The sequence below is a fragment of the Danio aesculapii genome, chromosome 15, assembly GCF_903798145.1.
Source record: "Danio aesculapii chromosome 15, fDanAes4.1, whole genome shotgun sequence".
NCBI classification, from domain to species: Eukaryota; Metazoa; Chordata; class Actinopteri; order Cypriniformes; family Danionidae; genus Danio; species Danio aesculapii.
In genome coordinates, this window is record NC_079449.1 from 29,300,488 (window position 1) to 29,325,969 (window position 25,482).

A 25,482-nucleotide genomic window follows, 5' to 3' on the forward strand; every position below is an offset into this window, starting at 1 on the left:
CAGTAAATCTAAGGATGAACTCAGTTAGTGTTGAATGTGTGGATTTTGCTATGGAAATCTTGTTGCGCACCAAACAAGTGGTTCAAGATCACTGATAAAATGGTTCTCAGTCCACATCCAAATGAAGTCTGGTGTGGTTTGACATATATATAGACTGAAGAATAAACCGAAAACAGGATACAATGGCAGAAAATGTTGTTGTCATAGTTGCAATGTTGCCTATTACAGTTGAATACAAGTTTCAGAAATGCATTTTCTTGCAGCACATCTTTGTGTGTTTGTGTGTGTGTGTGTGTGTGTGTGTGTGAGTGAGAGCAATTCCTGCAGCTGTTTTGACTTTTTTACATATTTTATAAGCTCTTCTTAGCTGATTAAAATATTATGACATGCATTAAGCCCATCACAGAGACCCTGGTTTGGATATTCAGTAAGTTCTGTCATTTCTGTTTTTCAATAGATCTGAAAATCTGTCATCATGTACACACTCTTCACTTGTTACAAACTTTTATGTTTCTTTTCTCTGTTAAACGCAAAAGATGTTTCACTTTACATTTTTTTACTCTGGATTTTAATGGCTAATCCAACATTCTTTAACTACCAGTCTTTTAAAACTGCTAGAATGGCCATAGTGGTTATTTTGACTTCATATAACACTGCGCCAAATTGTATTTTTGTCATTTCTTACAGTATTTGCATTCAAATCTTCTATTGTGGTTTTAGAATTAATCTACAATTGTCTGTCATATTTTATGAATTACCCTAAAAATATTGATTATTTTTTGTAATATAGCCTGTAATTGTGTACTAGTTACTAGGCCAGCCCTCTTTTGTGTATAGTAGCTTTATTAAATTCATAATGTTAGTACAAAATATACACACATTGAGTAAAAAGTCAAGGTACTATAGTTACATGGGTCTTATTTTAAGAAACTTATTGAACTACAAAATTTAAAAATGAACTTCTGTAGTTCGAGTGTTAAAATATCTAACTCATATTGGTTTGTAATCACTTTAGGGTGAGTAAACGGGGGAACAATTTTCATTTTTGGGTAGTGAGTTACTATTCCTATTCCTTTAAGATACTTGCACTCCAGAGATCCTTTGTTCATTGAATGTCGTACATGTTCATCATGGGGTCCTAAGTATATGAGAGTATTAAATACATGTATGATCGGATCTTAACTCAACTTGTTGATTTGTTATTTCAGCGCCCCCTACGTTCTCGGACACGCCGCCGCAGTATGTGGAGGCGAGGGAGGGTGGAAGCATCACTCTGACCTGCACTGCCTTCGGGAACCCCAAACCGGTGTTGACCTGGCTGAGAGAGGGGGATCAGCTGACCAGCACTCGGAAATACACGGTAACACACGCCTTTTCTTTTATGGCATGTTTTCATGTCTTTAAATCTAAAATGCACAATAAATTAACAAAAGATACAATTAAACATACATTATGCCTCTGGAATGGAACTGAATAAATGCATAATTTGTATATACTGCATTTTGGGTCCTGACACAAGTTTTAACATGTCCCATGCCGTTGTTCCTCAGTGATGCATAGAAAACAATCTGAGTCTCCCATTTTCAAAATAGAAGTCCCAACACTTGATAAGTTAAATTTAAGCTTAAAAATAACTATGGGACAAAAATTATTGTTAATCATATTTAATCATTGTTGTCTCACTAAGAAACATTGTGGCCTATCAAACGCAGCCCACAAGTCTGTGTTTTCCTTATGACGTGGCTGCTCAGTACAGGGAGTATCCCATGAGTCACGTAACAGTCTGCTTTGTGTTCTGATTGGCCTTTTGTCCACTGGGGTTTTACACTCGTGGAATTTACATGATTATGACAAAACAATGGTGTCTGAGTCTCACGGTATGGACATTTCAATATACCAATCTCTTATTTTTCGACTTTGCCTAGGTATACACAGATTTTTTTATAGGGCACCTTTTACGGTTTTACTAAACTTTTGAATTAACAATGAAGTAAAAACGAAGATATTATATTATATTATATTATATTATATTATATTATATTATATTATATTATATTATATTATATTATATTATATTATATTATATTATATTATATTAGAAAATAATCTTAAAACAATACATGTTTTTACCGCATAATAAGTCAAACCAATGGTTTAGGAATTAAACCTTCTTTTCTCACAGTTCATTTTGGTTCGTCTCTGCCTTGATAAAGCAGAAAAATTGACAATATACTTTTGTCTCTAAATATAGGGCGCTGTGAATTGTAGTCTAGCCGTAAATTTGATCCGCAGTGAATTGTACTGTCTCATTTTCCTTTTGGAAATGGAAGCATGAATCATCGCAGGCTATTTGTAAGAGGAGGCTCAGTCAGTCGAGGCTCTGACAGCTGAAGAGCACAGGCCTGCAGCAGGACGCCACAAAAACTGACAAGCCTGTTTCCACCTTACACTGCATGCGGAGGCTGCGATAGAGGAGGAGGAGGAGGAGGCGCACGATTTGACAGAACCGGCAGTCAGTCTGGCTCCAGTAGGCATCAGAGGAGCTTTCCCTGAGGAAACAGACAAATAAAAGACAAGAGAGACGTTGCGGTTTTACATCTGAACATTCGCTTTCTTCTGCTGTAGATGAGGCGCCCAGGACCAGCTTTGTTGGTTTTGTGTTGTTCCTATACAGCATTTGCCAGCGTGTTGATGGTCGCGGCCGGTGTTTATAGTGGCCTGTTTGAGTGCTATTTGCCATATTCTGCCTGCCACTGTTACTCACTGGAGATTGACGAACAGAAAGTGATGGCTGGCTGCTGCTTTTCCCTAGTAAATGCTCTTAGCAAGGTTATTCTTTTACCCCGTGGCCTTTCTTCTCCTTCTTTACTTCACCGCATTGGAGTGCATTCATGTAAAGTCACATTTGTACAGTGTCTTGCAAGCTGTTGGGAGTGAATTCCAACAGGAAACCTTTTGTGTATGTGCTTCATAAGACAGAAATTATTATATTGTTAGCAATTAGAAAAACTATTATAATAATATATAACATATCACTGCATATTTTACAGTGTGTGTATATGTATAAAATAATTTATCATTATAAAAATTTAAATGTCAGTTTAATTACTTAGTTAAAATAAATTAACTTTATAAAAACAATGGCTATTTTAGAACTAAATACATTTATAACTATTCTTTATAAAGGCCTCACACACACTTAATATATAATGTAATATGATATAATATAATATAATATAATATAATACAATATAATATAATATAATATAATATAATATAATATAATATAATATAATATAATATAATATAATATAATATAATGTGATATAATGTGATATAATATAATATAATAATATAAAATAATATATAATATAATATATAATATAATGTAACATGTAATATAAAATTATATATAGTATAATATAATATATAAAATAATATATAATGATATATAATATAATATAATATAATATAATATAATATAATATAATATAATATAATATAATATAATATAATATAATATAATATAATATAATATATTAAATATTGTCAGGGTTCTGCCACTCTGGTCTTGTAAATTCTTGTTTTGGTGGCAGAGTCCGGACACTAGCTCTGTCTTATCCTGTCCTGTAGTGCTTGGCTCGAGTTTTCTTGGGTCGAGCACTTGTTTTGCCATTGTCTGGGTGCACATCGTCATAGGTGCGCGCGGACCGTGCACGCTCCCGCTTGATGCGGGCGCGCGGGGTGTTCGCGTCCTTGGGACGCGCGCTCTTGTACTCGTGTTTGTGTTGTCAGCATCGCGCAGTTTCATTCTCAACGTCTCCGTTTAGTTGGTTTCGGTTTTGGTTGGCGCTGAGATGAAACATGCGCGTTGCATCTGTGTGAGCGCACGGTATGGTGTTTTCACCTATCGTGTGCCCGTGTCTTGCGTCTGTTGTCAAAGCACGTGGCTCTGTGTTTACATTGTGGTCGCGTGCTTTTGTTGTGTGCTTCAGTGTTGTGTGTGTGTTTTGTCATACGAACACGCGGTTAATGAGTTCTCTTATTGGCTGCGTGTTCTAGTCTTGTTTTGTGAGCACATGGCTTGTGTTGTCTCTTTCTGTGTCATGTGCTCTCCTGTCTATTGTCTAGTCCCACCCTCCTTGTTAACCCATTATTAGTTTATTAGATTTACATGTTTAACACCTGTCTGTTCACTTGTGTGTTAATTTACTACTGCTTATATTCTCCTCATGTCTGCTGTCCCGTGCCAGTTCGTCATCGTATGTCATTTGATCAACCTTGTATGTTACCTTGTCGGGTGTCTGTTCCAGTCCCTGCCAGCCTGCTCAGTCTAGTTAGGTTTATTTGTTTAGTTAATGTTTTTCCCCTCGGGGGAGTTTGTTTTGCTGTTTTTGCCTTTTTTATTTTTGTTTTATTATATTAAATACTACCTTACCCTGCACTTGGGTCCTCGCCCCTTTTTCCCCCCACCGAACTGTGACAAATATAGTATAATAATATATCATATAATATAATTGGTGACACATCTTATTTTGACACATATTTTGAGAAAATGTTTTAAATCTAACAATTCTTTTAAAAACTCAACAATATACAAATTCATAAATGATCTCACTGATTTGGTAAAAAAAAAAAAAAAAAAAAAAAACACAAAATGAAGTATTTTTAAAATGGATTTTTTTTACTGTTGATCACAGTCTTGGACATGTGAAACAACATTGCCTTGAATGCGTTGTGTTTGAGTCATTTTCACCCCCCCCCCCCTAATTTACTGTTGGTGGCTGTTTTTGCCTATTGGCTTCTATTATAAACACATTTTTTTATTACAAAACCATGACACCATATAAGCATCCATTTTTGATTGTTGGTGGCTTTTCCTGTTGGGAAGAGGTAAAATTTGTACTGTTGATCATCAGTTGGCGCCCTTAACCCTTTAGATAGCCCCCCCAAAAAGCTTTTGGATTTTTTGAACCCCAAAAAAGTTTCTGGACTTTATATAGAGTATAACAGCAAATGAAAGCGTGTGTATGAATGTCTGTCAGTGTGTGAAAGTGACTTTTGCGCACTTACCTTGATGTGTCTGAAAAAAATCTAAATATGCATCAGCTCTCAGAACTACATGAAGTAAACAAAAACAAAGACTGTGTATTTATGCACCATCAAATGTGGTTATAATGAAAGTCAATGGGGCAAAAACAACCACCAACAGTAAATTAAAGAGAAAAAAAATTTTATCTTACAATGTATCAAAGCCAATGTTGTTACTAATAGTTCACATGTCCAAGACTGTGATAAAAGGATTTTATATTGAAAATAAGTAATTTTGTGTGTTTGTGTTTTTCCCCCAAATCAGTGACATCATTTGTGAACTTGGATTTAAAGACTTAAAATCCTGTAATTTTCTAAACAATTTAGTAGTTTTTATCAGGATTTTTGAACAGATTAATGCAAAAAAGGGAATATGAGGGGGTAGGGTAAGAGGGTATGGGTGTTTGAATAACACCCAAGTAACTGTACCAAAGTCGGCATTACGGAGGTGTTATAGACTGTACCAAAAAGCTGAGGACCGGGGGTGAGTGTGGGTGAAATTACAGGAGTTTTCCTGGAGAAATGACAAAATGGGAGGGTGGCGGGAGATGGATTTGAAATACGGGAGATTCCCGGGAAAAAATGAGAGTTTTGGCAGGTATGCATATAATAAATCTACTAAAAGACAGAAACAAACTGTATTGTAAATAGATCATATGAACATTTTCATATTAGTCAATATTTTTACGGAAATTAATTAAAAAATTGAATAAATATAAATTGTCACACATTAATGTAAATAAATAAATAAATAAATAGACTCAACGATGGGTTAAAAATCTGCAGAAATCTGTGGCCCTAGTCATGAATCAGTAAGTGATATTTTAATATTGTATGAATATATAAATATATTCATAATATTTTTTTCTGCTTGTAAAAAATGTCAAATTCTTTAGAAATCACAAAACAAGTTTAGATTAAACTTAACAGACTATATACTATATTATCTGAAAATATAGCGTTTATTCTGACACTTAAGCCTATTGAGCAAAAACAATCCCAGTTGACTTCAGTGAACGTGAATGCCAGCAGAAACCTATAAGCAATTGCCCCTCACATTTACTAAATTGCCCCATATGCTGTGATTAATCAGGATTCGCCTCAATTAGATTGTATCAAATCTATATTTAATTATTTCTCCTGTGAGGAGGAAGTACTACTTCTGCTTCAGCTTGTTGGCTCTTGCTTTTAAAAGCCGTTCCCAGCACTAACAAGCCCCCAGTCCCAGACATTTACTCAAAGCAGAGAGTCGTGACCTCACCTTTAAGAACAGTGCTGAAGATCCGCCATTCTTCTCCCTGCTTCCATGGATAAAAGTCAGAGAAATGGAGGAATGCGCTAGAGGAACACACACGCTGAAGAGCAGAGGCACAGATGTCTCGTCTCCTCTACTGCAATGTGTGTGTGTGTTTGTGTGTGGTTAAATACAGCGCAGTGTTTGAGAGCATTTATTACCTGCTCTCGTCTGCTTGTTGGTGTGATGGGTCTGAACAGCAGGGTGGATTGTGTCACCCGTCCAGAAGGATGTCAACACACCTCAGAATATTGTGTGGGAGGAAAAATAAGGCCAGTCTCCCTTTGGCTAAAGCTTTCAATGTTTGGGGGATAAGGGTGCTTTAATGCTGGGCTCGTTTTTCAGAACCTGGTGCAATTTCTGCCTAAATCAAACTCTGGTGCAAGATTATATCCGTAAATGTAAAAGAAAACAAACTAAATTCTGAAAAATTCTGGTTGTCAGATTTTTACCGTTAAAAATACTACAGACACCATACATTTTTTTTCTATAAATGTACAGCAAACTATATCCTGCTACGTTCATTTATTTATAAACTGTTATTGTCATGCTCGGAATGAGTATTTTGGTCATTTATGTATAAATTAAGGAAACATTTTTCACTGTATTATTTTTACTGTAGTATTTTATTTTTTACTATTAAAATCACGTACATTGTTTTACAGTGTAATACTATTGGTCGTATAACACCTTTATAAAATAAAATAAAACAAATTTCATAAATGAAAAACTAAAACTAAATGAAATTAAACACTCACCTTGGGCTTTTTAGCATTCAATATAAATAAGTCTGTAAATATTTGAGATTGTTTACTTTTAAGTTGTGTTAATATGGCTTTGGGTTTAGTCTTTGTTTTAAAAAATAATTGTATGTTTGTTACTTTTGTTTTTGTAATTGCGATTCAATTAGATATGTTATTTTATTTTTATTCATTCATTCATTTTCCAACTTATCCAGCACATGTTTTACGCAACCCTTCCAGCTGCAACCCATCTCTGGGAAATAGCCATACACACTCACTTACACTCACACACTATGGACAATTTAGCCTTCCCAATTCACCTGCACTGCATGTCTTTGGACTGTGGGGGAAATTGGAGCACCCGAAGGAAACCCACGCGAACACAGGGAGAACATTCAAACTCCACACAAAACACCAACTGACCCAGCCGAGGCTCGAACCAGCGACCTTCTTACTGTGAGGCGACAGCACTAACTACTGCGCCCCTGCGTAGCCCTATTTTATTTTTTTTTTTCATTATTATATAATTATTTTTACTGCGTTTTAGGGGATGATGTTAATAACTATATTTGATAACTTGTATTGCTAGAATTCCTTGTATCCGAGGAGCTATGTAGTGTGTTGTTAACACAGTGGAATGCAACACACGTTTACTTTGGACTTATTCCTTTTGATAATTTAATTTAAAGGGGACCTATTGTGCAAACATCACTTTTATAAGGGGTTTAAACAGTTGTGTGATAGCAGTCTGTGAATATAATTAGCTTCTAATAGTAAAAATGTGTTCATTTTATTTTTGATTATCACACTTTATAAAAAACGCTTGATGACATTCTCCCTTAGTACATGTCATTAGATGGGGAAAGCCCCGCCAATTAGTGACAATCTCTCATTCATTAGCATAGGTTGTTTTAGAGTCTTCCACTATGCTGACATACAGACATTTGTAGCTCCGCCCTTTTTTGATTAGAGAGTCGAGAGCACAACCTCATTTGAATTTAAAGGAACAGTCAACAAAATGGCACAATTTTCCTAAAAGAGTCAGTTTCGAAGAGTTTATAAAACATTATTTGTGAGGCATTTTTAGCTGTCAAATACAAACTCTAGGGACATCAGAGACTTACTTCACATCTTGTTAAAGGGACATGATAGGTCCATTTCAGTCATTTTTAAAATGTGATATTATAATTTTTTTTTTATTAAAAATGTAATTGTTCAAATTATTTTAATTGTAATATTTGGCAAATACGTTAACTTGTGTTTTGTGCTTGTTCTGTTTCTGCAGGTGAGTGACGGCAGTCTGACAGTGCAGGCCATCACGCGGGAGGACCGAGGGGCATACAGCTGCCGTGCCCACAGTGACCAGGGGGAAGCGCTACACACCACCCGCCTGCTGGTGCAAGGTACTGACGGCTGCTCTCAAAGCACTGTTTGATAAAGCTGCTAAACCTTTATGAACCTTTTGTATTGTATCAGTGGTTCGAACTGTGGCTGCTAAGGTTATGTGAGACGTTGTTACATCATAATTAGTAGTGGAAAGAGTACTGAAAAATCCCACTCAAGTAAAAGTACCATTTTTCAAAAGATTGTAGTGCAAGTAGAGTTTATATAACGGTCTCCGGCATCATCTGGTTATTATGGAGCCGTTTTGACAGGAGCAGTGATGTTTACGACGCGTCCAGGGGCGTTGCTCGACATAAAGCTCTACTGGGGCACTGTATATATATATACATTTATTTATTTATTTGTTTTTTTTATAAATATTTATTATAAATAAAAGTATTCTTGTTATTATACAATTATTATTCTAAATAATCTTAAATGTAACTGGAAAACAATGTTTAGACACAACTGGAGTGATATGCTAAGATCTTTCAAGAAACCTTTTGCATAAATATTAATTTCATTTGAATTAAATTCTATAGACAATTCAATAAAATATAAAAAAATATTTTTTATAAAATTATCTGTTGTCTTAGACTTGACACATGGCAGAGATTAAGTTTTTACCTCCCTGACTCCTCACCCCTCCTGCTTCATACAAAAAAATCTATCAGGAGGCATGCTTAGTAAGATCACCGTTATATTGTTTAAACTTTAGTTTTGTCGACTAGCTAAACAAAAAAGCAAGTAGCCTGCTTTTTTGCGTTAACTTTTTAACTACCGGGACATGCACCAACAGAAGAGCAGCGTGTGCGAGAGGCGTGCGGGTTCTCTGCGCACACGCAGAGATGCGTCAGTTTGCTTTTTGATTAAACGCATTGCTTTCACCAGCGTTGGTTCGGTTGCACATGGAGAATAACGTCTTTGATTCTGAATTACCACTCTTATTAATACACTTGCATAGAAAGTAAATCATATCTCAATGCGACGCCCCTGGACGCGTCCAAACATTTATATCTCAAGATTCATTTTTATTTGTCTTACAAATGCTACAAACAAAAACACGCTGTTTCCCCGCTGTTTTCCCCGCTACCCCTGCCAGCTGATCCCCCATCACCTGTGTGCCCTTACACAAGCAGGTGAACTGACGTGACATGTAGGTGGAGCTAATCTATATCACTAAACCACTCGATCCAAGACACAGAATAATACTGCATAACATTATTAATTTTAATCAATCATGCTACAAATAAACAAATTAAGTATAAATATAGATATAAATATCACAAATGGTTCCAAAGGTAAATGTATCTGATCTAAACACTAAAAGTCACCCTTCTAAAAGTACTCAAGAGTTGTGAGCAGTGAGTATTACCCTGTGAAAATATTCCACCATATAGACTATAATAAAAATCTAACTTACATCAGTGGTATCTTCTTTTAAGGGTGTTTCTAAGTGCAAGTTCAATTATTTGCCATTTATATAAATTAAAAATGTGAGATTAATTTAATGTAAGAACATTTGGAGTCTCTCAGTCAATACGTGTAAGGATTTTTCATGTTCTTGGACACTTGTAATGCTTCTACAGTGTACATGTTTGCTCTGTTTATAGCGTCCATGTCTTGAAATCAGTATTATGATATTTTTCAATACATGGCTTGATTGGATGGGAATCATGGAACTAATTTTTCTTAGCCAATTACTGTGTACAAGAAAAAAAATGAAGTAGTGACTTCAATTTGTAGTAAAATAGCACAGTAAATATATTGATACAGCATTAAAATGTATTTAAGTAAAAGTACACATTTTTAAAACAACTTAGTAATGTACAATTCTTAAGAAAAACTACTTAATTACAGTAATTTGTGTATTTGTAATTCGTTACCTTACATTGATCATAAACATTTTAAAACATTTTGGGAAAATTCAACAGTAAATTTCAAAAGACAATTTCAAAAGACAATTATTGCCCCCAACAGTGGTCAGGGGCAAGTTTATTAAAAAGAATCATCAGGCAGGCAATGGTCAAAACAGGAGTGAACTGGAGCATACAGGTAATCCAAAATCAGGGTGAGGATAACAGGTGAGAGGTCAGGACAGAAAGTAAAACAACAAGAACAATAAACAAAACGGGTGAAAAAAACATAGCATGGCTAGACAAAAGTAACACTTTAGAAATGTTCACAGAAAACAAGACTGTCCAGATGCGTGTGTGTGTGTGCGTGTGTGTGTGTGTGTGTGTGAGATAGAGGTGTATTTGTAGTCCAAGTTATTAGTCTTCACAAGCTTCAACTGTGTGTGCAATCAAACATGGAACTGGTGTGTGAGTGCAGGGCATGATGGGAGTTGTAGCTTGGATACGTGTCAGATCTGTAGTTTTCCAGTGATCTGCAAATGTTAGATTGCTGGTGATCATAACAAAAGTACTGAACAAGTTTTATATTTTTTTTAAACCTGAACTCGGATCAGTTTTTTTTTTTTTTTGATATTTAAATGATTAGATGATTATTTGTATGATCAAAAATGCATGTAACACTTTGAAACAGCTATTCATTTCGTGAAGCAATTGGTTAAATTGATTTGAAGCATTGGAAAGCTTTGTGTAAACTAGCGCAATGTGACAATCTGCAACACTCATCCATTGATTTTCCTTCTGCAGCAAATAGATACATACGGTACACAATAAACATAAGCATAAAAAGAAAGCTTCCAGCACCGACAGTCAGGTTAGGTCAGCCATAGTCCGTCACCGTTTGTCCTTTTTCTTGTTACTGTGGTCATCGCGCCTCATCAATACTGGGTGCAAAGATCCAAAGCCTTCGGTGCTCCCTGGTTAATTAGACTCTTTCAGTGAATTGGCGTATGGACACATCCGTGTTGTCAAAGTCTCGTCACTGTAAGCACAGCTGCCGCAGTCAATACGCTCAGTCTGCTCCATCTGCATAGATCACTTCCTGTCACTCCAGTCCTAATGGAGCCTTCCTGGAGAAGCGATGGAGGTGATATACTGCAAGTTTATGGTCACCGCTCGTGTTTCATACACACTCATTCACCTTCAGAGACGCTGCTTTATTTATTCACCTGTTGTTCACATAAGCATCTTTTATATTATATTATATTATATTATATTATATTATATTATATTATATTATATTATATTATATTATATTATATTATATTATATTATATTATATTATATTCAGTGGCGTAACACAAAATGCGGGGGACCCCCTGCATGGATTATTGACAGATGTATACGGGCAATCCAGAGTCGTGGTCAATAAACAGGGAAATTGTCAGTACAGCCAGCAAGGAATAAAAACGAGAGAACAAGGCAAAGGGTCAAAACACGGCTAGGCTGTACGAAGAAACTGCGTCATAATGTCACAAAAACAGTTAAACATGACTCAGCACTGATGCGTGTGTGATGTATAAATAATCAGTCCGTAACGATCCTCCGGCTGTGTGTGTGTTCAATCAGCGGAATCCGAAACAGGTGCATGTGAGCAGTGCATGACTGGATCTGTAGTCCATATAATGGCATTCAAGGCTTAGATCGCTGGTGATTGTGACAGTGTAACACAGCTCTAAGTGAATGGAAAACATCCAGCTGAGGTTTAAATCTGAATGTGCATTGTTTAAAAATACTGATTCTCAAAGTCAACTAAGGGTTATTTTTCTGAATTGTCTTGGTACCAGTCACTGCTGATTAGCGTCACACAAAGGAGGGGTTTGAAAAAAATAACTGCTGAACAAATCATATGGGAGTCATTAGGATAATTAGGTAAAAATAAACGCATTTGGAAGTGTTTTTTGACCTTGACTGTATATCAGCTTGTTGTTGGAGACCCCCAAAACCAAAATATGACCTTTTAATAATGCATAATAGTGGTCTTTAATTCATCAAATCATTATGTGCTGGAAATGATTTGTAATACCTTTTGACCAGTCTGTTGAAATCAAATGAAATGTAAAGATTTAAAAGAGGGGTAAAAATGCACCACAAACAAGTCCTTTTAAGCTATGGATGAAGTGTCACCTTGAAAAAGATCTGTCTGTCTTGTCTCCATGATGGACATGAATGGATTGACAAGTGTGTGAGTGTGTTTCATGCACATGCAAACAGAATAATCATTGTGTTCTCTGAGTCAGCACCTGGTTCTGGTGCCACAGTCTCTCCCCCATATGGCCTCAGCGTTAGTACAGAATGATGAAGTGCTTCAGTTTATTATCCGTGAACCGTGTACAGTATGACAGCAAACATGAGCAAGCTGCCTGTCACTGGCTTTGTGGCTTTCACTGCAGTCAGATTTATGGCAGTGGAGCATGGCTGTGAATACAGAGCAGCACGCGAACACACAGCCTCCACTGAGAAACAGACACGCATGATCACAGAGCACCACCAAACATACAGGAGACGTGGAGATGCTGCTGTAAGGGCTGGATGGAGATGCAGGTATACTGTGGGTATGTGCATAGAATAAAAAAAAATCTAAATTATTAGCCCTCCGGGGCTAATTTTACCAAGTGATGTTTAACGTCTATATTTATAACGCGAATATTTAAATTTTTTTACAGTTTAGAATATTTAAAGGGTTGCAGCTGGAAGGGCATACGCTGTGTAAAAACATATGCTGAATAAGTTGACGGTTCATTCCACTGTGGCGACCCCAGATTAATAAAGGGACTAAGCTGAGAAGAAAATGAATGAATGAATGAATGAATGAATGAATGAATGAATATTTAAAGCCCACAGCTGCCCAACTCGCTGCAGAATTAAATGTGTACCTCAAATCTTTGGTGTTTCCACCAAAAAAAAAAAAACAACAACTCTTGGGCTGTGGACAATGTGAAACATGTACATATTGTTCTCTGAGGAGTCCACCTTGACTGTCTTTGCCACATCTGGGTGAGTTACAGTGTGGAGAAACCCCAAAGAAGCATACCACTCTGACTGTTACTTGCCCAGAATGAAGCATGGGATGGGTCAGTGATGGTTTGGGCAAGAATATCATGGCTATACTTGTGCTAGATGCGCACTGCCAAGGACTACCCAACTATTCTGGAAGACCACGTGCACCCAGTGGTTCAAACATTGTTTTCCTGAAGGCGGTGCCATGTATCAGGAAGATAATGCACCAATACACACAGCATGACTGGTGACAGAGTGGTGTGATGAGCATGAAAGTGAAGTTGAACATATGCTATGGCCTGCACAGTTACCAGACCTAAATATTATTAAGCCGCTTTGGGGTGTTTTGAAGGAGCGAGCCAGGAAATGTTTTCCTCCAGTAGCATCATGTAGTGACCTGGCCACTATTCTGCAAGAAAGGATGGCTCAAAATCCCTCTGGCCACTAGGCAGAGCTTATATCTGTCATTACCAAAAATGAATTGATGCTGTATTGGCCACAAAAGGTGACCCTACAGAACACTAATGAATTTTTGTGGTCTAAAACCAGGCATTTCAATTTCATTGTCCAACTCCTGTGTATATAATGCACATCTGTAAACTGTGTTTATAAAATAACATTCACATATATTATATATGTGTTATTATAGATATGGCCATATTTAATTGCAGTAAACATTTTAAACTTAATAGCTTAACAACAATGGCTGTTTTATTGAATTGATGGATTCAATTTGTCAAATGTAAGAATTCAGAGCAGGTGCATACTGCAAGCAAGTTACTGTGATTATCTTAGATCTATTTTAGTTATATCTTCTGCCTTCTTAGAATGCAGAGCTTGAGTTGGAGTGAAGTCGAAGGGAATCGTCTGCTCTCGTCTGAGCACCAGTGAGTCAGATGGAGATACATATGAACTGTGCTGAGCCAAAATTGCCTTGGCCATGGGCTGTTTTGTTTAGTAAACTAGCAATATTGTTTTTACAAAAAGCAATATTCTCATGAAGCCTCTGGAGAGGCACTCTAGTTAAAACCTGCTTCAATAACACGAGCTCGAGCAACACCAGGGATATTTTTAGACGCTTTCAAGTGATGCCTTTTGCGATTTCATTTTAATAAGGAAAGCTGCGCTACTGTCAATAATCCCCTCAGACGCAGTGTCATTTACTGCACATTAAGGAAACATCCAGGAAGCTCTCAGCGTAGTCCACACATTAAGATTTTGAAGATATTTCACAGCTAATCCTGGGCTTGTTTGTGCGTTCGTGCCGTATTTTTCTGCCAGGCACCCACAAATCTCACAGTGGTCCGAGTGTCACGACGGTATTCCTGCTACCCACACGTCTAATTAAGAGTCTATTGGCAATTTCAGTGACAGCCTCATGTGGGAAGGATAATATTCTCTGTGGGAAGGCCTGACAGTAGTATCCTTGCTGTCTTTATTGGACAGGCTTCTATATGCACATATAAACACAGAGGAAAATTAGGATAATTGCAAGGAATACCACATCTGTGGCATGCAGTTGATTACCACAGACAATAATTCCTGTCTCTTATTGTGTATAAACAAACATGAAATGGGTTTGGTCTTGGTGTATATCCAATGAACCATATGGAAATCTGATATGTGGTGATATATGTGGACCACTTATTAAACATATAAGCTCATATTTAAATTTCAAGGATTAAAAAAAAACATGTCTCATATCTGCACTTCATACACTGAAAAAAAATATTCAAAGATGATTCCTTGGATTTATTAAATTTTTTTACGTTAAGGGGTTGTAAATGATTTATTTGGGCTGAATTTAAACAAACAAATTAAGTTGAACATTATTAAATTTAATTTGTTTATTTAAATTCAACACAAATAAATTGTTTGCAACAGTTTTGCAGACATCCTTTTTTTCAGTGTACATAAGCTAAATATATTTGAAAATGTCGCAAAAGTTGTCACCTTTATATATGTAACATTTATTTCCTCATATATATATATATATATATATATATATATATATATATATATATATATATATATATATATATACTGTATATATATATATATATATATATATATATATATATATATATATATATATATATATATATATACAGTTAAAGTCAGAATTATTAGCCCCCTGTATATTTTTTCCCCAAATTGTGAAAGATTTTTTTTAACACATTCCTAAACATAATAGTTTTAATAACTAATTTATAATAACTGACTTATTTTATCTTTGCCATAATTAAATTGGATAATATTTTACTGGATATCTTTCAAGATACTAGTGTACTACGCACTTCACTTGACAAACACTTCACTTCATACATGACAACCCTCCCGTTTTTGCCGGGATTATCCCGTATTTTACCATTATATCCTATTATTAGGTATTTTCCCATATTTTTAATCTTGAAAGCATGTTAAAATTAATATAAAAATGTCTGCATTGACTTTCTTTCCATTAAAGCTGTGTGTCGATCAGCACTGACTGACTCCCAGATCAGCTGTACACACCATTTAAAGAGGACCTAAAGTGCAGGACAATTTGGGATTCGGGTGTGTGTTTAAACAGACAAATACACTTAATAATATGTAAACATGCCCGGACGTCCTGCGTGTTTTATTTTAAACACAACTAATTTCCTCTTAAATGAGCACAAACAGTTAAAATATGCCTTCGCTATATGTCATTGCGTTCACAACTCTGTTATCAAACAAAACAAAATGAGAGATTCATTTGCTGCTCTTCACTTGTTTGATAACAGAGGTGTCACTTTAAATGGTGTGTACAGAAGCTGATCTGGGATCAGTTTATCATACAGAGTGCGTCCGTCAGTCAGCGCTTATACATGCATTTACTGATTCAGAGTTGCATATGAGAGCGGGGTGCTGATCGACGCACAGCTTTATTGGAAAGAAAGTCAATGCAGACATTTTTATATTAGTTTCAACATGCTTTTAAGATTAAAAATATGACAGAAATATGGGAAAATAACTAATAATAGGATATAATGGTAAAATACAGCACAATACCGGCAAAAACGGGAGGGTTGTCATGTATGAAGTGAAGTGTTTGTGGAACAACAGTTTTGCGAGGTATAAACATATTTGCGAGATAACGCAAAACATATTTGCGAGAGAACGCAAAAACTTTCAAAAATATGTTTACCTATCACTCGTTTTTTTTTTTTACCCACCCATTTTTTTTTCACCCATTTTTTTTTCTCCACCATCATGTTGAAGTGACATTTAAAGGCTTAATAAAGTTAATTTGGTTAGTTATTTTAAAGAAAATGGCTTTTATTCAAGTTAAAATAAAACAATTAAGACTTTCTGCGGAAGGAAAAATGTTATAGGGAATACTGTGAAAAATTCCTTGCTCTGTTACACATAATTTGGGAAATATTTGCAAAAGAAAAAAAGAAAAAAAATCACAGGAGGCAATTCAACTGTATTTTAGTTGAATTATACAGTTATATTATACAGTTGAATTCACAGGAGGATTCAACTGTATATAACCTGTAGAATACATATTTAATATGTATTTCCAGAGAAAACCCACGTAGACACAGGTAGAACATGCAAACTCCATACAAAAATGTCTCCTGGTCCTGCCAGAATTCGAACCAGCAAACTTTTTGCTGTGGGGCAACTGTGTTAACCACTTAGCTTCACTTTCTTTAATTAAATGATCATTGGAATTAGACAACAGAACTAACATCCAAATCAGACACATTCAAAGTTAAAATGTACTCAATTCTGAGTGATACTCAATTCTGAGTGACTCAATTCAAAAGTGATAGTCAAGGGACAATACTGAGGTTGTCTTTTGTTTTCAAGCTCTGCCACTTTGAAGTTTAAGGCTGGTCCATCACTGCAAAAAAGCTTTGTTACTTAGAGGTTTTGTCTTTTCTTCTAGTGCAAATATCTAAAAATCGAAAAAGTCAAAAAGCACCCACATAGCAAAATATCTCTGGCCCAGATCTGGCTCTCACAATCAGCTTTTGCTTGGCCCACATGCCACAGTGAATTACGGTACATGATTGGACCAATTCTGGCTTCCATACAAGGGCGAAACATGGACCATATCTGGGCTAAGTTTCAGCCAAGTTAATAACCCAAAACTGGGCCTGAACTGGACCAGATATGTTGGTGTGTCACAACTGCAACGAATTTGATAAACTCATTAAGCATTTCACTTTATGGCCACGCTCTTTTTTGAAGCAACCTAGTATTTTGGTAGTATTTTTTTCTTTACTCAGAAATAATATAAATATATTTCAAAAGTGTGTCAAGATAGGCCAAACATACGTGGCCCACATATAAATTTTTAACATCTGGGTCAAATACTACATTTGCTATTTGGCCCAAGTCTTGTGTGCCACCCTAAAGATAGTGCCACCTCTGTGAAACTCGGGTCATGTTTGGCCGACATGCTGTATGCCAGTGCCGGACAAATGCCTGCTGTGCCAGCTTTATGCCAAATCAGGGCCAGAATTCTTTGCTATCTGGGCATTTTCTGGACAAGTAAAAAATAATGTTTTGTTTTAACCATTAAACTATTAGAATTACAAATATATACATACATGCTAACATATAATAACTATCAATTCATTCGAATTCAAAAATATAAATATATTTGTTCACATATATAACCGGTCATATAATATTTATGTTCATAAAGTTATCAGAAAGTTAACAATCAAACCGATTGAAAAGCGCTGCTAATAATAATTTGAAATGTTTTGAACGTATAACCACTGTATGTATTGCATGTCAGCATACTACCAAACAGTGTTGACAAGAAGCTTAGCTACAGTTTCAGTAGCTTAACAGTAGTTTAGCTACATATGTTTAAATATAGCTATATTCCAATAGCTAGCTACTTTTTTCCAGGAAGTAGCAGAATAGCTTCATTCACTTTAGTAAACCTGCAATAGTCTAAAACAGCACAGCGTTGTCTAACAAGATCACTTACTACAATAGTGTATTACAGCCATCTTTTGGTAAATCTATTCATTATTCATTCATTCATTTATTTTCTTTTTGGCTTAGACCCTTTTTTAATCCAGGGTCACCACAGCGGATTGAACCGCCAACTTATCCAGCACATGTTTAACGCAGCGGATGCCCTTCCTGCCGCAGCCCATCTCCGGGAAACATCTATACACACTCATTCACACACATACACCACGGACAATTTAGCCTTCCCAATTCACCTGTAGCGCATGTCTTTGGACTTATGGGGAAAACCAGAGCATCCGGAGTAAACCCAAGCCAACATGGGAGAATATGCAAACTCCACACAGAAAAGCCAACTGACCCAGCCAAGGCTCGAACCAGCAACCTTCTTGCTATGAGGCAATCGTGCTACGCACTGCGCAACCGCATCACCATCAGCTCATTACATCTATTTATTAATTAATTTCTTAGTTATTTTGCAAATATTGTGTAATATAACAAAGTTTGACATTATAATTATATTGTACTGTAAAATATAATATGAAATACTATAAAATATTTAACTTAAAATGAATGTTTAATTGGATAGCACAGAGGCACAGTGGTTAGCGCTCTCGCCTCACAGCAAGAATGTCACTGGTTCGAGCCCTGGCTGGGTCAGTTGGCATTTTCTCCCCGTGTTCATGTGGGTTTCCTCCGGGTGCTCCGGTTTCCCCCACTAGTCGAAAGACATGCGGTACAGGTAAATTGGCCATAGTGTATGTGTGTGAATGGAAGTGTATGGGTGTTTCCCAGCAATGGGTTGCGGCTGAAAGGGCATCTGCTGCGTAAAACATATGCAGGATAAGTTGGTGGTTCATTCCGCTGTGGCGACCCCAGATTAATCAAGGGACTGAGCCGAAAAGAAAATGAATGAATGAATGAATGTTTATTCACATTTTTGTAATAAATGCCTAAATGCTTCAGTGCTACTTTTAGAAAGTACCCCAAATCCCATTTTTGTGCCTTTTAATTTGGTTTGCTTAAAAGTCCAGTTCTTTCAATACCTGTTTCAAGTGTGTGCTGCTCTTGTCACTGGTTTATTGTTTTGTTAATTAGTGTAGTGTTGTAATTGGGTGTTCTTGATTAGTCTTGTTATCTTGTTTGGCTCAGGACCAACAAACAAATGGTAGAGTAAGCAGGATCTGAAAGCACAGCACTTTTTAGACAAAACTAAATAAAATGCTTTAACCATGAAACAAAAACCAACCAAACTGGACACAACTAGACAACAATTCCAAATCATCTGTCCTGCTTTCTTCACAAACTTACAGTGTAGATGTTTTTGTTTGTCATGACAGCCAAAGCTATAAAGCACTAAAATTCAGTGGAAGGCTAGTTACTGTAGTTGCAATCACTTTGAAAACTTTCTAATGCGTGCAGGGCCGGCCGGTTAATGTAGACGAATGTGAAGAGCGTGATCGCGGATAACACTGAGGGGCTGGGCTGATGAAATTGAATGATGGGTGGGGGGCGGGTGGGATGGTGTGCCGGGCCCTTAATAATGCCTCTGGGGGCCCCCTAAATGTAGGGGCCCCTAAAACCCCTGAATGCGTGTAATGTGTTTGAACCTTATTGTAGGACTTTCTAGTATGTGTCAGTATTGTTTATAATATGTATATTATTAATGATAGGGGTTATTATGCTTCAAAGTATTTGAAGAATAAATAAGTATGTATATTTTCCATGTTAGTTTAAATGCAGGCACATTTATATTATATTTTCATATAAGTCATAATTCTGATTATGGAGATGTGTATTACCGTTTCGAGCCAATAGGTTGTGTCTGTATATAAATTAAGACGCAAGTTTCGTTTTTCCTCAGTTAGTTATTGTTTGGGGCCGGTACGCTTGCCGGTTTATAACCTAGCTAGCTAGCTAGCTACTAGCAACTGTTGATTAAACGAGGAAGGACGTCGAAGTTTGACAGACTAATGTAACGCCAGTACTTAGGCTGTCTAATTGTGGACAAACATTGTGTGTGTGAACGCAATAAAAGTTCATCAGTGGCTCGAGTTGTATCCATCGTACTTGCCCCGAAACTTTTCCAGTGGGGAGTTTATTGAGGTACAGTGAGTAACTCGGTAAAAACTGGACACTTATAGTAAGAGATGACTTTATCATTCACAAATCTCAAACCTGCAACTTTTCTTTTCTTACAAATGCATTTCTCATATTTTAAGACTGTGATTTTTATGTTTTATGTGTGTCATGACAGCCGAAGCTAAAGGTAAGCACAAAAATTCAGTGGAAGGCTAGTTATGCAGAGTTCAGACTGCATATTTTTAGCCCCAAATTTGGCGCGCCACATTAGAACGTTATGATAACATAATTTATGCCTTCAGTGATTTCCTGAGGATAAATACGAAAATATAACCCAACTGGAATAACTACAGCAGATGCCATTGTCTGATCTCATATGAAGCAAGAGATCGCGATGACATATGATGACGTGTGCCGGTGCTGTAGTGGTGTCCCATTTCTCAAAGGGTAAATTTTGAAGCCCTTCCCTTTCACACTCGGTTTTAAGGGCCAAGGGGAAGGGGTATGGGTACAAAAAAAGAATTGGGATTGAGCCTAAATCTCAAAATCACTTGTGAATTTCCACTAATTCACAATTGTCAGTTAACATTAACCTTCATTTTTGTTTTGCCTCCACCAGGTCCTCCATACATTGTGACACCACCTGAGAACATCACTGTTAACATATCCCAGAATGCCCAATTTACGTGCCAAGCAGAGGCGTATCCTGGCAACCTGACCTACACCTGGTACTGGGAGGAGGACAACGTCTACTTCAAGAAGTAAAGTTATGATCGAGTTCACTCCTGTGCCAAGTCTTAGAGAACCTGCGCGTCTGCCACATTCATGCGGCTTTAGATTAGAGCCATGCGTATTTTTAGACCCCGAATCCTTGAATCTCCAGGCCTCTACAGCTGCGTTAAGGCAAATGCTAGCGCAGTGACGCGGAGGCACACACAGCAGGTTTTTATGCCGGGATGGGAACATCTTGTGACACTGTGCTTGTGTCATCACATGCCTAAAAAAACATGCTGATCATCTGAAGCCGAGCCAGGAGCTGTTCTGACTCCCCTAAGCTTGGCCGTATTGACCTCCTGTACGCAGGGCTATAGTCTGTTCCTCTCTGTGGAAACAGGCCAGAAAAGTGTTGCGAAATAACGCTTTCCGCTAACTATTGACCTGTGGGGGCCGGACGGATGGTCATGGGAATATCCAGACTGCTGGCCAACATACCACTTTGTGTAAAAATATTGGACACTGATGTTGGAAAAATTGACCACAAGAATCAACATTTTATTTAGTTTTTCGTACGGCACACATAGAGAACATCTTCATCAAGGGCCTTCAATAGGGGTCATAAGTAGTACTGTAGGGGGATCTTGATGATTTCATGATGTCTTGATGTTTTTAAAAAAGGTTAAAGGAAAAGTGCAATATAATTTTTATATGACCAGTTAAGAAGCTATAGATTGAGCTAAATGCCAGTTCCCAGCAGCCGTATTAAAAGATGCAATGAATTTAAAGCAGGGTTCAGCAAACTTGTTCCTGGAAGGCCGGTGTCCTGCAGATTTTAGCTCCAACCCTAATCGAAAACACCTGAATAAGATAATCAAGGTCTCACGAGGTATTCTTGAAACATCCAGGCAGGTGTGTTGAGGTAAGTTGGAGCTACACCCTGCAGGGACACCAGCCCTCCTGGACCAAGTTTGGTGACCCCTGATTTAAGGTATTTCCATAAAACGGTTATAAGGTCATTTTAAAAGAAAAGAAAGAGAAAAAAAGCCAAACAAACTGTTATCACAAATAAATCTTTATATTAAAAATGTGTGATCTCTTACATGTACTGTACACTGACCGGCCACTTTATTAGGTACATCTTACTAGTACCCAGATGGACCCCCTTTGCCTTCAGAACTGCATTAATCCTTCGTGGCATAGATTCAACAAGGTACTGGAAATATTCCTCAGACATTTTAGTCCATATTAACATGATAGCATCATGCAGTAGCTGCAGATTTGTCGGCTGCACATCCATGATGCAAAAATTCCGTTCCACCACATCCTAAAGGTGCTCTACTGGATTGAGATCTGGTAACTGTGGAGGCCATTTGAGTACTCATTGACATTGAGTGAACTCATTGTCATGTTCAAGAAACCAGTCCTGCTGGTCCAATCCAGATGTTTCGCGCTTTATGACATGGCGCGTTATCCTGCTGGATGTAGCCATCAAAAGATGGGTAAACTGTGGTCATAAAGGAATGGACATGGTCAGCAACAATACTCAGGTACAGCAAGCTGTGGCATTGACACGATGGCCAGTTGGTACTAATGGGCCAAGAAAATATGCCCCACACCACCAGGATGGATCCATGCTTTCATGTTATTGGTGCCAAATTCTGACCCTACCATCCAAATGTTACAGCAGAAATCGAGACTCATCAGACCAGGCAACGTTTTTCCAATCTTCTATTGTCCAATTTTGGTGAGGCTGTGAAAATTGTAGTCTCAGTTTCCTGTTCTTAGCTGACAGGAGTGGCACCCGGTGTGATCTTCTGCAGCTGTAGCCTATCGGCCTTAATGGTTTGATGTGTTGTGCATTCAAAGATGCTCTTCTGAATACCTTGGTTGTAACGAATGGTTATTTGAGCTACTGTGCCTTTCTCTCAGCTTGAACCAGTCTGGCCATTCTACTCTGACCTGTAGCCTCAACAAGGCATTTGCGCCCACAGAACTGCCACTCACTGGATATTTAAACCCTAGAAATGGTTATGCATGAAAATTCCAGTAGACCAGAAGTTTCTGAAATGCTCAGACCAGCCCGACTGGCACCAACAACCATGTCACGTTCAAAGTCACTTAGACTACCTTTCTTCCCCATTCTGATGCTGGGTTTGAACTGCAGCAGATTGTCTTGACCATGTCTACATTGCTAAATGCATTTTTTTTTGCTGCCATGCGATTGGCTGATTATAAATTTGCGTTAATGAGCAGTTGGAAAGGTGTACCTAATATAGTGGCCAGTGAGTGTATTTCAGAATTGTGAATATAGAAATTAGAATCTAATTCCAATCATTTCAACATTATCAATTATTTTTTATTCATATTATTTAGAAATGCCTGTTTCTAATAATTCTAATTCTAATTCTAATAATTGTGCATTTACTATGTTACTATATAGTAATATGATTTTCTCACAAAACTGATTTTTTCTCTTTTTTTTCATAACTGAGACTTTCTATTGAACATTTTTTTCTTCCCATAATTGCAACTAATAGTTCACATTTGTGGATATTATAATTTCTTTAAAAAATTTCAACCCCATATTAATTAATTCTCATAATTGTTATATAAAAATTGTGACTTATTTATAAGAGCTGTTCTTAACCTACATTTATGACTTCCTCTCACAATTGCGGCTTTACATAAAAAAAAAAATGTCAAAACTAACAAAAAAAGTACCTTTCCATAATTGCACAATTTTACCTAAAAATGTACTTTTCATTGTGATTTACAACCATTTTTTGTCATTATGTAAATAACTCAGAGGCAGACTTCCGCCTATATTGTTGTACAAACGCATTTACTGTTTTGACATTATTCAAACAGGCCATCTCTCTTCTCTTCTGTGCAGTGATCTGAAGCTTCGTGTGCGCATCTTCATTGACGGAACCCTCATTATCTACAGAGTGAAGCCAGAGGATGCTGGGAAATACACCTGCAGCCCCAGTAACAGCCTGGGCATCTCCCCCTCCGCTTCAGCTTACCTGACCGTGCAATGTGAGTTTCACCTCCAACCTCTCGTTGCTGGCTTTCCATCACTCTTTGTTAATGCAGATTTTGAAGCATCGCATGAGAAACAAATGATAGAGATGCCAAACTTCAAATAAAAATCCCTTAGTTTGCAAAAAAAAAAATTTAAGCTTGCTTGAGGTGGTAATGGATTTGTGCAAAAAAGAGTTAAAGGTGATCTACCAAAATGCTAGCCGGTTAGCATTAAATATTTGAAACACAGTCCCTCCCTTGCCATCCAAAGCCATGCCTCCCGAAACACGAACGCGCACCTTAAAGATGACAGTAGACAACCCACTAGATCATGTCATTCACCAGTTAGAAAACTTCATAGTACTTTATAATACTATAATTCCCAACAAAAAAACTGTATTATCTCTAGCACATTTTCAGTTGTATCGCAATCAAATCATGTCATAATGTGCATTATTTCATGCATGCAAAGATCACTGGTCTCACTCTCTCATGCGCTTTGTCCTAAAGTGACTACTATATGCTTAGTGCTTGGCCAGCGGCATTCAGGAATTACACTTATTACTAAGCCATACTTACATGCTGTTTCAGAGCGAATATTCAGAGTAGTATAGTCAATAATATAGGGAGCGCGTAACAGTTTGTCATTGTTCAAAAATTAACCAAGGTAAATATAAAACCAACTTTACTTAAACAGGCTAGCCGGAATAGTGGTATTTACTTGTTTTTTTTGAATGCTAAATAAAATTTCCGCATAAAGACTTATGTGACTAAACAACACTTCAGTGCATATAACCCATTCATAAAACAACACAATCTACATAAGCTTTGCGTGACTGAAAGAGTTTTAAAACATAACATTACCCGTCTAAAAGAAATACTTTAGCCATGGTGTCATCCTTCTCCAGCGTGCACAAGTAACTTTAATATTGATTCAGGATTTTAAAAAGTTTTGATTCAGCATTTGTTTTAAACCGCTGTGACTGTCTTGTGTGCACATGAATGCGCGGCGAGCGTTCACGTGTAAACGGCGGATCTGCGTGAACGTGAACGCATGCTCAGATGTACAAGTCTACATTTGTTGACAGACAGTTTGGCCTACTGATCTGAAATATGAGAGTTTGGGCTTTCTTTTTTGTTTTGTTTTGTATAAAGTGTTTTTCAGTCTAATGAAAATAATGCAGAATACTATGTAAAGGTCTCTTCTGTTACATTTGACCAATTTGTGTCTGTTAATCTCAGTTACAATACTGATTGTTAAAGCTGTTTTTCA

The 25,482-nt window shown here is 36.9% G+C and overlaps 1 protein-coding gene across 4 annotated transcripts in view; it reads left to right on the forward strand.

Moving 5' to 3' along the window:
* Nucleotides 1-25,482, forward strand: part of igsf9ba (immunoglobulin superfamily, member 9Ba) — a 119,727-nt gene that overhangs the window by 77,749 nt on the left and 16,496 nt on the right. For all 4 annotated transcript variants that reach the window (XM_056473524.1, XM_056473527.1, XM_056473526.1 and 1 more), the window contains exons 4-7: nt 1,209-1,360; nt 8,414-8,531; nt 21,088-21,229; nt 24,079-24,224. In XM_056473524.1, coding sequence (XP_056329499.1) covers nt 1,209-1,360; nt 8,414-8,531; nt 21,088-21,229; nt 24,079-24,224 — 558 coding nt within the window. The remainder of the gene's footprint in view (nt 1-1,208; nt 1,361-8,413; nt 8,532-21,087; nt 21,230-24,078; nt 24,225-25,482) is intronic.